Raw genomic sequence first — 15,947 nt, 5'->3', positions numbered from 1 at the left:
CTCCCTCTGTCAGCTTCCACCTTCCAACTGATTAAAAAAGCTGCTTTTACGGCCTCTCCTTCAGACGGCCAGATGTGACCGGAGTGCTGTAAAATCTCAAAGCGCTTTACAGAAACACTTACTGCACTTTTAAAAACGACTTGCAAAAGCAACGAGAGTCCCAAAGTGCTCCCCGTGTAAATTCCTTCCAGGAGCACGAGCTGCAGTCCTGCAGATAACTCATTACTGAAAAGCTAAAATGATGAACACAAGATCAAAATGCTCTCTTAAGAGTTTATTTTAGTAAAATATCATACTGTAATGTTTATCTAAATATCACCTTTTTAAATATTAACCCCGTTTAAATAACTTTTTATAAGTGACAGTCTTCTGCTTCAGAACATACAATCAGGCTTTGGTCAGGCCCACATATATAAAGTTTAGCATCACTGTCATATATTATTTTTGACACCATGTGCAGCGAGAGAAAATCAACTGTGCAGAGAGACATGCAGCTGAAAGCATCTGTACATACATTAACAGATATCGTCTTACCATTCAGGAGGCCCGCTGCAGCTCCGCCGCACTGACAACACCAGAATTAGCTTTGTGAAATGCGAGACCAGCGCCAGCTAACATGTTCATCTACAACACACAAGACAGCAGGCTTTATGTTTGGAACAGAAATGGATTCAGGCCTCTTTCCATCTGCATGAAACTGAGACTTTCCAGGAAGTAAACAGGACCCATCTTTCACTGTTGCCACAAAGAGACGACAATCAGAAACAGTCATCTTCTGAGCATAACCTTTGCTCAGAGAGAGTATTCACATATGATGAAAAACCACATGTTTGGAAGAAGAGCTGTTTTTTGGAAGCACACACATAATAAGCCACCGATCGAGGAAAACGGCTGAAAAAGCTCAGATTTTCTCTGCAGCTGAATGTGATTCTGTCAGATCCTGCAGGTACACGTGTTGAGGGCTGGGGTGGGAAAGTTTTCAATACTAGTACTGATAAGGTGCTCATGTTTCACAAAAACAATACCTTTTTCTCTACAAAGTCTTTTCTTCTTTCATTTCACAAAAGAAGCCAGGAGTTCTTGAATATCAAACGTCTCAGTAAAAGCAGCCAATAAGAAGTTGGCCAAAATAACATACTGTCTAAAATTGTCAAAATTTTGACTCAAAACAGTAAGGATCTGATAAAAAAAAAACCCGTAAACGAAATTATGAATCCGACCCAATATTTGACGGCAATTTTAGATTATTGACAATTCAGTAATTAATATGTTTAAATACTACTGAAATGCAACAACTAATAGCTTTCGAAGGACATGCCCAGATAACATTTTTTTAATCAACACAACAAAGCAATGTTTATAACAAAATCGGCAACAATAAAGATGTACCGATTCAACAGATCCTCCTTGAAACTGATCCAATACAAATGCAAGCTGTTTTCTTAACTTTAAAGGTCCCATACTGTGCTCATTTTTAGGTTCATACTTGTATTCTGGGTTTCTATTAAAACATGTCTACATGCTTCAATATACAAAAAACATGTTGTTTTTCTCACACTGACTGGTTGAATGTACCCGTATACACCTTCTGTCTGAAACGCTCTGTTTAGTGCCTGTCTCTTTAAGGACACCCCCTTCACAAATAGCCCAGTCTGCTCTGATTGGCTACTGTTTTTTTGGGCCTTCCACACTAGTGCTCTCGACAACTTTGCACCGTCATGTGAGCTGGGGTAATGACTGTAGTGGCACTTTCCACCTTTATAGATCATTTAAACTGCATTGCTAGGCAACATCTTGGGTCCCTCTTTACTTCCTGTCAGCTGATGTCATTCACATACACTGTAAAAACCTCCCAACAGGAAATACAAAAGGACCCATTTATAATGTTTATGTTTTAAGTTCGACACCAATCAATATAGTATATTTGTGACACACAAATTATATATACATATATATATATCACAAATTCCTGGAAATCCTGATGGCTCGTTTAAAGGCACACTTTCTGAATACAGAATGTGTGCATTTCTCTGTGGACTGAGCATTTTGACACTTTCACTGTATTAATATCACACCTATACCTGCTTTAAAAAGACAAGGAAATATGATTTTTTAAATATTATGGGATCTTTAAAATCTGTGGCAGCTATGTCACTGTTACAGCTCATTAAGAAAAATGCAACAAAACTAAAGGCTGCAGCCAACCAAGCCCTTGGTTGGCTAAGCACGGACATTCCAGACAATGCTCATGATTCCACCGGGCGCGCCTCAGTGTGTCACAGGAGTGGCTCCCCGCTCTGCTCTGTGAAAGTTTATTTTTGCCGGAGGCAGACAGTAGTCGTGTCAAACCACACGGAACAGATCGTTCCAGGCGGGAAGGCAAGCAGCAGTTCATCCGATCAATTTTGAAAATAAAGCACCTTGCATGGACTCAAGATCATGTCTCATTTAACTAACGTTACATCAACAGTATCTTCTCCTCCTTCCAGCATTCCTCTGTATTCTGTCCTGCAGGACAATTAATGAAGACAGAAGGCAGATCATAATTAAGAACAGCACTGTAGTTTTAACAAAAACAGTTAAAATCTACTACTTACCCATTTCATTTAAAACATACTTATTATTAATCTGTATAATTATTAAGATGGATATGTTTTTAACTATCACAGCCACAAATCTTAAATCAATCCATGGTTTTTGTTTTTTTTAACTGATCTGTATAATTATTGAGACGAGCGTGTCTTTTTGACTGAAACACGGTCAAAATTCTTTGATCTACTTGGTTCCTGGCTAGACTGCAAGCTGCAGCACAACAAAGTGGGTTAAAACATCAATAAACAGAATTTAAACAGACAGAAAAGTAAAGTATATATGTAGCCTACTCTGCCATGGTAGAATCAGAAGAATCAAGGAGAAATTGCCAAAAAAACAAGGGAAAATGACAAAATAAGCACAATCTAAGCAAGTCTAGAGTATCAGCCGGCAGGACACTCTGCTTCTGAGACACTCCCGGTGGAAATAAGAGCCGCGTGGAGGACGGAGCAAAGCAGCACCACAGACGTAATGTCGTCATCATCACGCTGCTGGTGGAATCAAGGCGTAAGAGTGTAATATCTAGGTGAAGAGGGTCGCTTGAGCACATTTTAGTCGGTACCAAAAACATGCTGTTTGATCCCCAGCCCTCGACGTGACAGCACTGACAGACAGCATAACTTCATCTTGTGGATATTATTAGTTTAAACATTAGTGTTTTATATGAATCCCTACAGTGCAGTATGTGTGTAATGTCCAGATATTTTACAGCTCATATCTTTTTCTTCTGAACATCAGGAAGCCACAATTTCACTCTGAACACAGTTTCCTAGTGTTTTACAGTCTTGTTCGCTCTTTGGTGCCTCAGTCATCGGGTGGTGCTCTTGCTGGCCGTCACCTCCCTTGTCCTCCCTCGCAGTCTCTCCCTCTGTGGCTCCACAGTCTTTGGTTGATTGCACTGTTCCCTCCTGATTCTCCACTGCACCATTTCCCTGTTTCCCATTCCTCTGCATCTCCGCACAGCTTCCTTTCTTCCTCTCCTCCTCCTCCTGCTTCTGCCTCTCCAGTTCCTCCTCAGTGGCCTGAAGCTGCAACTGCTGCATCAGCTCCTCCAGCTTGTGGGCTTTGCGCAGCTCGTTCTGCTGGATGATGGCGCAGAGGTGCTCCGTCAGCTGCTCCTTCACTTCCGTCTTCTTGTGCAGGTCCAGCTTGGCTGCTACGTACTCCACCTCTGCCTTATCATAACGCTTTCTGAGAGAATACGGAGAGAAAAAGTAAACTAAACTAAACAACAGGGCCGGACAACTTCACATCCATGCTCAGTGCACACAATATTTCACTTTTTGATATGATTAATTACTTTAAGATTCTGTGACAGTAGGAGTGTTTCAGTTCAATTAGAATATTTGCTGCAACAAATCAAAGTACTCTCGTCTGCTGAGAGTATCCAATATGTTGAGTGCACATCATGCAAAATATTCCTCTTTTAACACCTGCTTTGTGTCAAAACTTAACCACGAGTATAAATGAGGATGGTTACATAGCTGATTGCTATTAAGTCCAAAAGACAGGAAAGAATATTGGATAAATCCACTGAGGTGCGGGTTGGCTGTAGTCTATGTGGGTAGGCATGAGCAGAAAGAATCAATAACGTCAAACCAAACTCATCCAATCAACACTTTGTTTGTTTGTTGTACTGACTTTTTGTTTTTCTTCCTTTTTTTAAGCAATTTTATGTTCATTATTGTTATCACGTTCTTACTTTTATCCAATATCCAATCCCATCTCAAAAAAAAAAAAAAATTAAATTAAATTAAATTTAAAAAAATAGCATGTATTTTCTCCAAATGCCAAATATGGTATAAAAAAAGTAACATCATCAGGTGGAAAAAAGTACAAATGGCAAATTCCAAGGCAAAAGCCCCAAATAACACACAGAAATTATACAAAGCATGTTTTTATGTTTTGATGGCTGTGGGATCAAAAATGTCAATTTGAATGGGTTTCAGTGGAGCATTTTCTACACTTAACAGTCTGACTGCAACAATTTTGTTTTCACGGTGTATTTTTGACTTACTGAAGGAGCTGAGCTGGAAATTCAAAGATTAAACAAAAGTACACAATCTTGCCGAAATTCATGCCATACGCATGAACAAAGACAAAATTATCAAAAACTGAAGAATAAAAAGCACGTAAAATGCACAAAACAGTTCTCAGCGGTTAAAGGTTTGGCGGCTGAAGTCGTGTAATAATGTTTGGGTTAAGACATGTAAACAGGGCATTACAATAATCCCGATGAGAAGTGATAAAAGCATGAATAACTTTTTCAAGATCAATAAAATAAATAATAGATGTAATTCTAGCTACATATCTTAGACGGAAAAAAATAAGACTGAGCAACCTTTTCGCATGGCACTCGAGATTGGGGCTATTTATTTATTTATTTTTTCAAAAATAACCCCATGTTTCTAAACAGTAGGAGCACCGTGTTCCAGTAACAAGAGCAGACAAAACTTGGCCCCAATAAGTACCAAAGGTTGGCATCGAATGCCTAATCACAATTATCTTGTTTAACAAAGTTTAATGAAAAAGATGTTTAACATGTGAACACTTTGGCTTCTTTTGTTAAATGCAGAACACATCTTGATTTAGCAAAACATCTTTAAATTTTGGGGAAAAAAAGTATTGTTTGGCATCTGAATTCAAACAGGGGTATTTTATTGGCACAAACCGCCACAAGTCCAGCCCCGGTGTCTGAACGCAGAAACATTGTTATAATTGTGAAGACCAGAACATCTCATGCTGTTTGGAAAGACTGCAGTAACTAAACAGATGATGTCAAACATTTCACCTCGTGGGGTTTTATGTTGTACCTCGGCGAAATCTCAACAACTGATTATATCAACATAATCATAACAGAATCCAGTGTAATGAGTGTGTGAAGGTCAGGTCCTCTTCCCGTTATACAAACATCTGTAATGAAGAGTGTTCATGACATGGAGCTACTCTCACTACACAAGAGGCTGTGCAGGGAAATCACAGCCACAGGCAACAAGGTCAAACTCAGATTTACTGGATCTGTGCTGCTAAAAAAAACAGTGTATTGTAAAACTATTTATAATCTTTAGAACTTCTAATTTTTATGGCTTTAACTTGTAATCCCCTTTTGTTAATAAGTGTCTGTGTGTTGAAGCAAAGTTTGCAGCACATCTGAGCAGTCTGAGCAGGACTGTGTCTGCTGACACTGCTTCAAAGTGTCTGAGAACACATGTGGGACACAAGTGTTGAAAAAGGTTACATGAATACTGGAAGCAAGCTGCAGGGGGCAGCATTTACAGTGGATGTACAGTTCATTACCTGGACACTTTGCTTTGATGTTTATCTCAACACTGTGTTTTTAAAAGAAATGTAAATCAGGCTGACTGGGTTTTCGGCGTCAATATTAATATGATTTTATAAAGCTCTGAGAGCTTAATGGGCCTTAACTGACATATGTCTCAGTGTGACTAATGTCCAAGCAATCACCAAACTCATCTGTCCACATGTAGAAGTGTCTTTGAGCGAGACGCTTTGCTTCCAAAGCCCAAGCCAGTGCTTTCAGTGAGAGGCATGGTGACGTGCTTTGTCCTGATGAGGAAGTAAAGTGCTACAGAAGTGCAGCCCAGATTATTGTTGCTCTGCCTTCTGTGGCACCAAACGCCTTTTCCCTGGAGTCTATGGGAGGGAATATCAAACTCAAACAATTGCTGCAGTTTTTTTTTAATTTCAGGCACTTCAAAATATGTTGACATGAACTCAATCTGTAGACCTGCTGCAGCCTCAATCAAAGTTTGTGAGTTCAAATTGAACTGTGACATGCCGTCAACTCTTTCTACTTACAGCTACTCAAAGCCTCCTGCAGCTCCTGCAGACTGTGAGATTTTTGCAGTCTTATAATTTCAGTGCAGCTACACTGTGCGACATGGATCTTAATAAACTGGGTATAACACCAAACTTGATGTATGCAGACTGTGTGATGACATCATCACTGAATTTCCTGCTACAACCTATGTGCATTGACATGCATGAACAAAACGTCAACGTGTCATCCATCTACGCCGCTGTAGTGGTAAGAGCAAAATGCAAAAAACAAACGAAGCCCTCGCTGTAGTGACATTTATGTGTCTCAAAGTCATAAAAGAGGAGGAGGAGAATGTGGATGCAGTTGTGGCTGGGAAAAGAGGCCAACTTGGCATGCTGACTTTTTAATGAGAGCTCAAAGTATGTATTAGTATCTACAAGTATTTAGCAGCGTCGCGGTGATCACTGCATCATTTCATGCTGCATTTTCATTGGTTGGTTAGCAGATGTAGGTCAGCATCCACACGGTGAGATGGGCATCAAAAATTTGTGACAGTCAGAATTTTATCCTAGGCTGTCTTTGATCGCACAACAGTGACAACAGCAGAACCTCTCTCACTGTGCCACGTAGGACCACCATTTTAGAGCCTCAACCCAAGATATCGCCATGTTTCTTTCACAATGGTCATCTTTTATCTCAGAAAGCCCAAAATCACACAGTGTATACTGGGCTTAAGGCACTCCCTTCAGGATGTTGTGATGTTGCGATTGTAACAATTACCCCAAATTCAACTAGTTTCCATGGAATCTGAAGGCCCTCGCAATTTTGACCAATTTTTGACCACTGCAATTTTAACGCAAATTTGGCTTTTTAAAACTTTTTATTCACTCATCCCCTCTCTCACTCTCTTTATCATAAGATTACTGCTGGCTCTGGAGCTCTGTGCCTGGGAGTCACACACACAGTGACAGGGCTAAACATCAGCATCACACAGCTTAAGTTACCCAACGATTATTGACAGGTTTAACAGAGTTGAACTGTTGTATAGTCAATGTGACATTAATGAGTCGGTGACGGATGTTAACCGCTGCTGCTGGGCTTCAGCCCAAGATGCAAAATATGATAAGTAGGGCTGAAATCATGCTATGCTGTGTTAGCTCCTGCTAATCTGGCAGAGAGAGCAGTAGCAGAGCGTCTCATGGACTCGGCCCTTCAGCGCTGCATCGATTGGCAGCAACAGCCGATCATCAGCAATCAACTGTTGCTATAATCAAAATCATTATATATAAATTCTATTTCTGTGGGAAATACTGCATATTCAGAATACTGAGCTCAGAATCTGTGACAGTATAACAACTATTTTTTTTGCCATTTTCACTTTCCTGAGTAATTTCATTGCAAAAACAAGAAGAAGCCTATAACCACTGCAACATGCATCACAACTGTTTTGGAAAGGTGCCATGAAATCAGGCGTTTTAGGGCGCAACAACCTCAAAAACAGCCTGCAAAAGCCTAAAAGAACTGTTAAGAGTTCACAGTTATGAAAGAAACACAGTGAAATCTTTGACTGTCAATCCAAAACTAGATAGTAGTAGTAGTAGTAGTAGTAGTAGTAGTAGTAGTAGTAGTAGTAGTCCTAGATCACACTTTGACCCATTTTCCCCAACAGTTGATTGATACCAAAGGCTTCAAAATCTAATGGTATCAGAAATTGCAACCAAATCCTCTGAATGTGTCAGCTGCTACGACCAACAGCTACAAACCAACCATTCAGAATACAACATGAGATCATACAGAATACACTGGTTAATGCTACATTAAGAGCAAATTGTTTATAAGTGGCAGATAGATAGATTTTTCTGTTCTCAAGGAGGAAATTCTTTTCTACAGCAGATGTATAAAAAGCACAGGCAGGTAAGACAGACAGAATGCATATCACATATACATAAGACATACAGAGTTAATTGCATTGGTATTTTATCTTAATGACCACTGACAAAACAAATAATTAAAAAGTGCAGAGAAAGTGTCAGCATGGGAGGAACTTTTACTTTGTAAAACCTCGGGGAGCTATTTTTATTCATTCATTTTTTTTTTAAATTTAAATTTCACCTGACCTAATAAAATAAGTTGCTGGTGACTTGCTGTTTATGATGTTGAAAGTTTCGATTTTGATTAAATATCTGATAAAGGAATTTAAACAAAGTTTTGTGTTGGAGTTTGTTATATTCCAAATTCTAATTATTTACAGAGGGATATTCATTTTTATTGTAAATGCATGTCAGTTCCAAATATCAGTTATCTGTGTTATCGACTGCTAATAATTTGTATCAGTATTGGCCCTGGAAAACCATTATTGGTTGTCCACCAGAGTTAATACACAAGAGACAAAATGGATTGGTATACGACACACCTCAGACTGAAATTCCACAACAAAGAGGGGGGTTAGTTATTAAGAGCTTGAATGGTGGTGAGAACAAAGCTCTTGCTGAAATGAGAACTTCTGCACATGGGAGGTCTATATCTCTGTCCAGAAGGAACAGGAACGAAGTACTGGTGGAGTAGTGATCTGGATCTTGAGTGATAGTGAATGCTTTGGTGATCAGTGATGAGGTGACACACTCAGATAGGTTAGGGGAAGGAATACCTCTGAAATTGCTGCTGGCTGAGTGAATTTTCGTAAAGAGTTGATTGCATCATTTTTTCTATTTCTATTGTAGTGCTACAATTCAACAGGCATTTAAGTCCTACAAACTGATATGTTGAAGTTTAATACAGATTGTAACCAAGATTTTATTGTCATCATCTGTGTGACATGAAATCAACCTGCAAGCTCACTATTATCAAACAGTGTGTAGGGGCCTTGGAGCAAACGTGTTAAATATAAAGCTACCTGTTTATTAATTCACAAGTAACAGTAGAAGCCTGTTTCTCACCCTGACAACTGAGCTGCTGCTTCCTTGATTGAGGGTTATAAAAACAAGATAAGAGCATTTACTATTTGTAATCCCTCATGTTCTTGTGTTGTCTTACTCTACCTGGCAGCGGAGTAGTCCCAGCTGGCTTGTTCTATCTTGCCTCTGAGGATGCCGATATCATTGGACACCATGTCATCGAGGGCCTGGAGCTCCTTCTGGATTCTCTTTAGCTTTACAGCCTCTGCCTGAGTCTGTTTAGACCTGTGGACAATAACAAACTCGTAAAGGTGAATTTTGTGTTTTGGACTGCAGTTTGGCCTTTTTTTAACATTATTACCATCGGTCATAAAAAATATATTGCTTACTATATTACCAAGACAGCCATACTTACTTCTCAGCAATAGTTTTTGCCAGCAGAGCTTTCTTGCGCTTATTCCTCTCTTCGATTATCTTTTGCTCTTGCTGCAGTTGCTCTAGACGCGTCTTTTCCCGTCTGTGGTCAAACACAGAGGGAATTAAATACACACAAATGCTCATCAAATTCAAAAAGACAAAAAAAATCCACATAATGGAAGGAGTTTGATGCAAAAAAACATTTTTAAAAAAGTAAGTAAGTAGGCAGTTATTAAAATGATCACAACACTCATAACATTCAGTGTAAAGGTTAAGTGCAACATGTACCTCAAATTACGTGGGAATGTAAAATCTGTGGTGAAACACTTGCTTATCTCAACGTATACTGCACATAAAGAGTGCAAGCAGCAGTTGAATAAAATATCTGTACATGTCCCAAATATCAGAATATCTCCAAACTTTGGGTTCAGCAAAAAATAGTGATTTAAAATTTTAAAAAATCAATCAATCCGTGATTTGGTGCTGGGCTGTCACTTGTGATTTGTTGTCTGTGACCTGTGGCACTCTGTCCACTACCCTGTGATTCAGTCACAGAGTGCAACATTGTGAGAATAAAAAACATTTATTTATTATGTTTCTATAAACTATTATCTCACTGAAGGGTGCATGGTCAGATGGGAGTTTTGGGATCTCAGAGATGTCTACAGTCTGCCCAAGAAGATGAAATGTTTGTTTGCGGCAAAACTAATTTAAATCCAACATTTGTAAAGAGAGCACCATCTACTACCACAGGACACATACTTCCAGCAAAAAACAGAGCAGTACAGGCGGTGAAAACAGTGGATTTAAAAGCACGGCAGACAGAAGACCTTTCTAAAAATATCTTGGATCAAACAACCACCAGCTGGATAAAAAGTGAAATGATCTTTTTTTCTCGTATTGTTTGCAAAGGTTACAATATGGTACCAAACCATGGAACAACATACAGAGCTGCAGTCACATACAGCTATAAGCCTAAACAAAGTGGTATGTAACTAACATTTAATGAAGTACTTTGTCTGACTGCTTTAGTTACCTCTCAGATTACATTTTTTTTATTTCCTTCCTGTCCAGTGAAAACCACGCACCACCAAATGTGTTGATTTCGTATGTTTCGGATAAACTGACAGATAAAATGTTTCTTCATGAGTTGAGCACATTCTCCTACTTCTGAAGCTAAAGAAATATTTTTTAAAACATCTTGAAAAAAGCTGCAAAATGCATCTTCACAAAGGTGAAAACAGGGCTGTTTTTCTAACACAATTCTTATTTAGAGATCCATGGTTCTCACAGGAAGGCCAAGCTACAAACATTTGATGATATAGAATATAATGGAATGCTGAAGGTTAAACTATCCATCAGTATATAAATGAGAAGTGATGCACAGTAATATTGACATATCATTTGTAGATACTGGCTTTAAATATGAAATATCAGAATTGGCCAACACAATGATTTCTACTGATATCACAAACCAATTTCTTTTTTAAACTGAACAAATGCAAAAAAAAAAAAAAATAAATCAACCCTAAATTCAAGTATTTTCCTTGTTTTGCAAAAATGAATGACATTAAAGAGCATTTTATTTCATGTCTCCATCTGCCAGTGGGCCACCATGATAAAAAACATGATTAATATGTTAATTCCACTTCAGAAGAGACTTGATGATCACTAACATTAGATGGGGAAAAAAGTGTATATATCGAAATTAGTTTCAGTTATTGGTCAAATCAGTCTGTATATATTGGCATATCGGATATCAGCAAAAATCCAATATTGTGCATCTTTAATAAGGAGTTAAAATGAGCACAACCTTCATGCATCTTCAGCTGTAAAATGCAACATACATATTCATGCAGCAGTGATAATGATGCAAAAACAACAGGGAACAGTTTGCTTCACAGTGAATACTTTTGCTTTCATAGTGTAAGTACATTTAGCTGATGATAATTACGTATTGAGGTGTATTATGCTCAGTTTCTTAAGGTTCTTATTTCGGTCAGGCAAGGAGGCCTCGAGGTCAGAGGTCTAGGGATGGTTAGGCCTGGGAGCCAAGTGTGCAGAATACTGGCGCCAGACTAAAAGTAACATGGAATGAGGCTCCTTTCACAAAAGGACATATATGTGGGGTCTTGTGATTGATCACAGCAGGTGAGGAGTTGCTTTACTGACAAATGTATTGATGCCTGAACCTATATACTTGCATGAGCTGTAAGAGCGAGAGATTCGCATTGATCCTGAATCCTCTCCCCAGGCAGACCATGGTGCCTGGTGGATGCTGAACTTTGTTGTAATAAATTGATTCTAATGCAACCAAGTCGGTGTCAGCGGAGGTTTCTTCATCTTCTACACATCATTGCTACTTAAGAAACAACTACAGTATATTTACGTGAGGTTTTAAATGCACTATTTCTACTTGCATTGTGAGTACTGTCTCGGTGTGGTACTAACTGATACTTTTATTGAAGAGAAATGATCTGAACTTTTTTACCACCACTGCTCAATCATGAAAGTAGCAAAATGAACAGTAAAACATCATTGAAGCCTCACTGATGAATATGATATCAAAAACATACTAACAGTGCCACCTCTTGCTTCTCCAGCTCCTTAATGTCCGGGGTCTCCTCCTCTGCAGGAGGCTTCATCTCGCTGGGTCTCTGCTGCACCTCCAGTTTGACAGCCGGAGCTGCTGGTGGAGCAGTGGGCTGAGGAGGAGGCTCTTCCTTCGGTGGCGGCGGTTTGGTGAGCTGTTGCTCGGGTGCGAGGCCAGGAGACCCGACTCCAGCGTTCCTCTGAGCGGCTAGCTGAAGGGCCCTCTCCCGCTGTAGCTGCTGCCGACTCCGGTTGGCTGGAGCCTGTTTACGCCCGCGGGTTGCTGCTGCGGGTACTGCTGAGTCTGAAAACAGCCAGAGTCATGCTTACTGTCAACGAGTTTGATTAAAAACATGTCGACCACTGAGGAAGCTGAGGCAGAGTCAGATGCTAACTTATCCGGCTAACATTAGCAGTCAGGAATGTTACCTTTCTGCTGCATCTTCCTTAACTCCTCCTCAGAAAAACCGGCCCAGCCGCTCATTTTACAGCTTTACACCTATAGTTCCCCAAAGGATATAGCAAAAACCATATATATAGTAAATATAATGCTTATTGGCTTAAGATAACAATTCTAAACTCCTTCATTTACAGAAAAACTCCGCAAAGCTCTAAACGCCACCGCCATCTTTGTTTATTAATGCCACGTTAAGGACCCTAAAAAGACCCACAGGCTTTAAGTTGCAGATATCGCCTGGATAAAAAGCAAACACTAACGTGAAATATAAATTTAAAAAATACAAATTTTGATTCTCCTATACATAAATATTTTTGTTTTACAAATTAAATTTCATTATGACATTTTTTATGCATCCTTCCACATAAATATGACTTCGCGAGTAATCATGCAGAAGGCATGTTTATGGTGTGCTACATACCAGCCCCATAATAAATCTCTTTGAAAGTTTCCTTGAATTAACTGATTTGGCATTCCTGTACCGATTCGGCCTTATATAAACGACGTATTCAGATCCTTTACTTAAGTAAAAGAAGTAATACCACTCTGAAATAAAATACTAATACGTAAAGTAATAGTCCAAAGTCCTCTATTGAAAGTGTTACTCAGCCTAAGTAAAGCATGTAGCCTAAGTATAATCAGGAAAAATGGAGCTACTTCAAGCAGTAAAAGCAATCTATCCCCTGTGACTGTTATACCATTAGGCCTATACATAAGGCTATATCATGAGATGATTATTACACAAGCAGTGGCTTAATGTAAAAGCAGGATTTTACTGTGGTTGGATGAGATGGAGCTAATTTTTCTATTAACGTATAGTGAGTATTTGGGACACTTCTTGAAAATTTGCCTTCTGGAGCAATTTGCAGAATTTTCCACTTATCTGAGCTCCAAACATGATATCACTATATAAATGTCAACCCTTACTACAATATAAAAAAAAAAAAGACAAAATTAGGAATAATTAACCACAGAATCAATTATTCCATCTCAAACACAATATGTCCCGAGACCACTTTTTTACAGGTGCTACTGGCAAAATTGGACAATTTGGGCTAAAATGGGATTATGATGTAATTATGATATAAAAGCCAGAGATATTGAAGAGGTGAAGTCATTTAAAAATGTATTGTCTATGTACCTTTAGGTCACTTCCATGCTTGAGCCAGCAGTTGTAGCTTTGGTACTCGCCCTGCCTCTGATTGTGCTTGATACTCCAAAACTGTCCCTGTCATCCTGTTTTCAGGCCACTGGTTGTACTTCTTTCCTTGCCTTATCCTTGCTGTTGCTTCTCTTTTCCTGTCTTTACTTGTTCCCTTCCCTATGTCTGCCATTGCCCTGAAATGTAAATGAATGTTGATGTTTTTAAACTATTTATATTCTTATTTGCTTACTTATTTAACAAGTTATTTAAAACATTTCTATATTTAATATTTATTAACAATGATATACATCTCAGTTCTGCTCTTTAAGAATTACTGCCTCTCTCCTTTGTAGGGTAGAATACCCAGCTGGAGCTTTTTGAATTAGGCTTGCTAAAACACAACAATGCTAGCCCTTCTCCACTTAGTTCCAGCAAGCTAGCTAATATATTTATCACAAATATATTTGATACATTTTTTATAAAAAATGATTATCTGAATATAGCAATTGTTTATGAACGTCAAGAAACAGTTTTTCCCTCTCAAAATGTCAAAGAGTAGTGTCCCATCTTGACATAAAAGCATGTCCCATTTCAACAGTAGACAACTGGCAAAATAGGACACTATCAAAATAACCTTTTTACAAAATGGGAAAGGGTTTTAGAATTGATACATTTTTAGATTTTTAAAAGCTGAACAAGTTTTAGGTCAGAACACTATGTCATGTCAATTACTATTGTGATTATTGTAACAGGTGTCACTGCATGCAAAGTCAGGCCAACAAATATGATGTCATATCTAAATGACCTTTTTTTCTTAATCATATACCTGCCAAGCAATGCATAGATACCTGTATTGGGTTATTTTGTGTATTCCTTGAAAGTATAAGTCATAGCAAAGTTTAACTGTCTCATTTTGCCAGTGTCCCATTTTGACAATACTCACCCCAATTACTATTTTCATTTTTCATAATAGTGAGAAGAACCCCAAGTTACACCTTCACAATGTTTGTTTCCATCCAGCAGACGGTCGAAACCTCAACATTAATCAACACAATATCACGGCAAAGCGTGTAATAGAACAGCTATTCTAATTATTCCAGTGAAATCAGCAAATCTTTACATTTGTGAAACATGGAACTATGAAATGTTTTACATGAAAAATGAGCTAAACCATCAAAGTTGCTGATTCATTTTCTGTAAATTGTCTGATTGTTTCAGCTGTACTTTCCATTTTTATATGTTTTATGTGCGAAACTCGTAATTTGTAATGTAACCGAGGCTGTCAGATAAATAGTAGAAGTAGAAAGTGGCACAATATAGAAATACTCAGGTAACGCACAAGTACCTCAAATTTACATTTAAATAGGCTGCAGAGCTTGAGTTAATATACTTGGTTATTTTGCACCCCTGAGGGCTTCTGATATCATCCTAAATATTGGCTGATGCAAAGAAGGGTGTTAGTTTCAATTTTTGACCAATTTTCCAGTAATTCCCCATTCACTCTCTCGTCCAGCTTGTTTCTTGTCGGGGGGACTACCCATGTGTCAGAGGGGGCAAAGGTTAATTAAAGAACTACATCATGTGAAAGCAGCATGCAATTTAAGTGGTTGTACTGCAGGTTGGAGGGCTAGACACACCCTGTGTCAAAGTGTGGCTTATTTAATTTATTCCATATTTGCGAGCAGGCCAATTTATATGATACAGATATTAAAATAAACTATACTGAACAAAAATTTAAACATTACACTTTCATTTTTGCTCCCATTTTTCACAGGTTTAAGATAAAGATCTAAGATTTTTTTCATTAACTCAGTACACATACGTCTCACAATTTTGGTTGCAAATTCCTTAAAATCCATTTTAGTGAGCACTTCTCCATTTCAAGATTATCCATCCACCTGAGAGGTGTGGCATATCAAGATGCTGATTAAACGGCATCACAACTACACAGGTGTGCCTTGGCATGGTCACTGTCAAAGGCCGCTCTAAAAAGAGCAGTTTGATCACACAACACTATGGCACAGATGTGATTTTTGAGAGGTCATGCTGTTGGCATGCTGACTGCAGGAA

The 15,947-nt window shown here is 38.6% G+C and overlaps 1 protein-coding gene across 1 annotated transcript; it reads right to left on the bottom strand.

The window, feature by feature from the left end:
- Nucleotides 1-266: 266 nt before the first annotated feature.
- On the bottom strand, nucleotides 267-12,895 carry gorab (golgin, rab6-interacting). Its single transcript, XM_042484045.1, has 5 exons — nucleotides 12,706-12,895; nucleotides 12,265-12,580; nucleotides 9,683-9,784; nucleotides 9,412-9,552; nucleotides 267-3,783 (listed from the first exon to the last, which is right to left on the bottom strand). The coding sequence occupies exons 1-5, from the start codon at nucleotides 12,758-12,760 to the stop codon at nucleotides 3,327-3,329; spliced, it is 1,071 nt and encodes a 356-aa protein (XP_042339979.1). The 5' UTR covers nucleotides 12,761-12,895; the 3' UTR covers nucleotides 267-3,326.
- Between the last annotated feature and the right edge of the window lie 3,052 nt (nucleotides 12,896-15,947).

This window comes from Plectropomus leopardus, chromosome 3 (genome assembly GCF_008729295.1).
Source record: "Plectropomus leopardus isolate mb chromosome 3, YSFRI_Pleo_2.0, whole genome shotgun sequence".
Taxonomy (NCBI): Eukaryota; Metazoa; Chordata; class Actinopteri; order Perciformes; family Serranidae; genus Plectropomus; species Plectropomus leopardus.
Note: the sequence above shows the minus strand (reverse complement) of the source record. Positions and strands in the feature narration are given on the sequence as shown.

Coding starts and splice junctions, on each gene's coding strand:
- gorab (XM_042484045.1), bottom strand. CDS start 12,760: ATGAGCGGCTGGGCCGGTTTTTCTGAGGAGGAGTTAAGGAAGATGCAG. Junction 12,581..12,705: donor AAGGAAGATGCAGCAGAAAG/GTAACATTCCTG, acceptor GGCTGTTTTCAG/ACTCAGCAGTACCCGCAGCA. Junction 3,784..9,411: donor TGGGACTACTCCGCTGCCAG/GTAGAGTAAGAC, acceptor GTATTCTCTCAG/AAAGCGTTATGATAAGGCAG.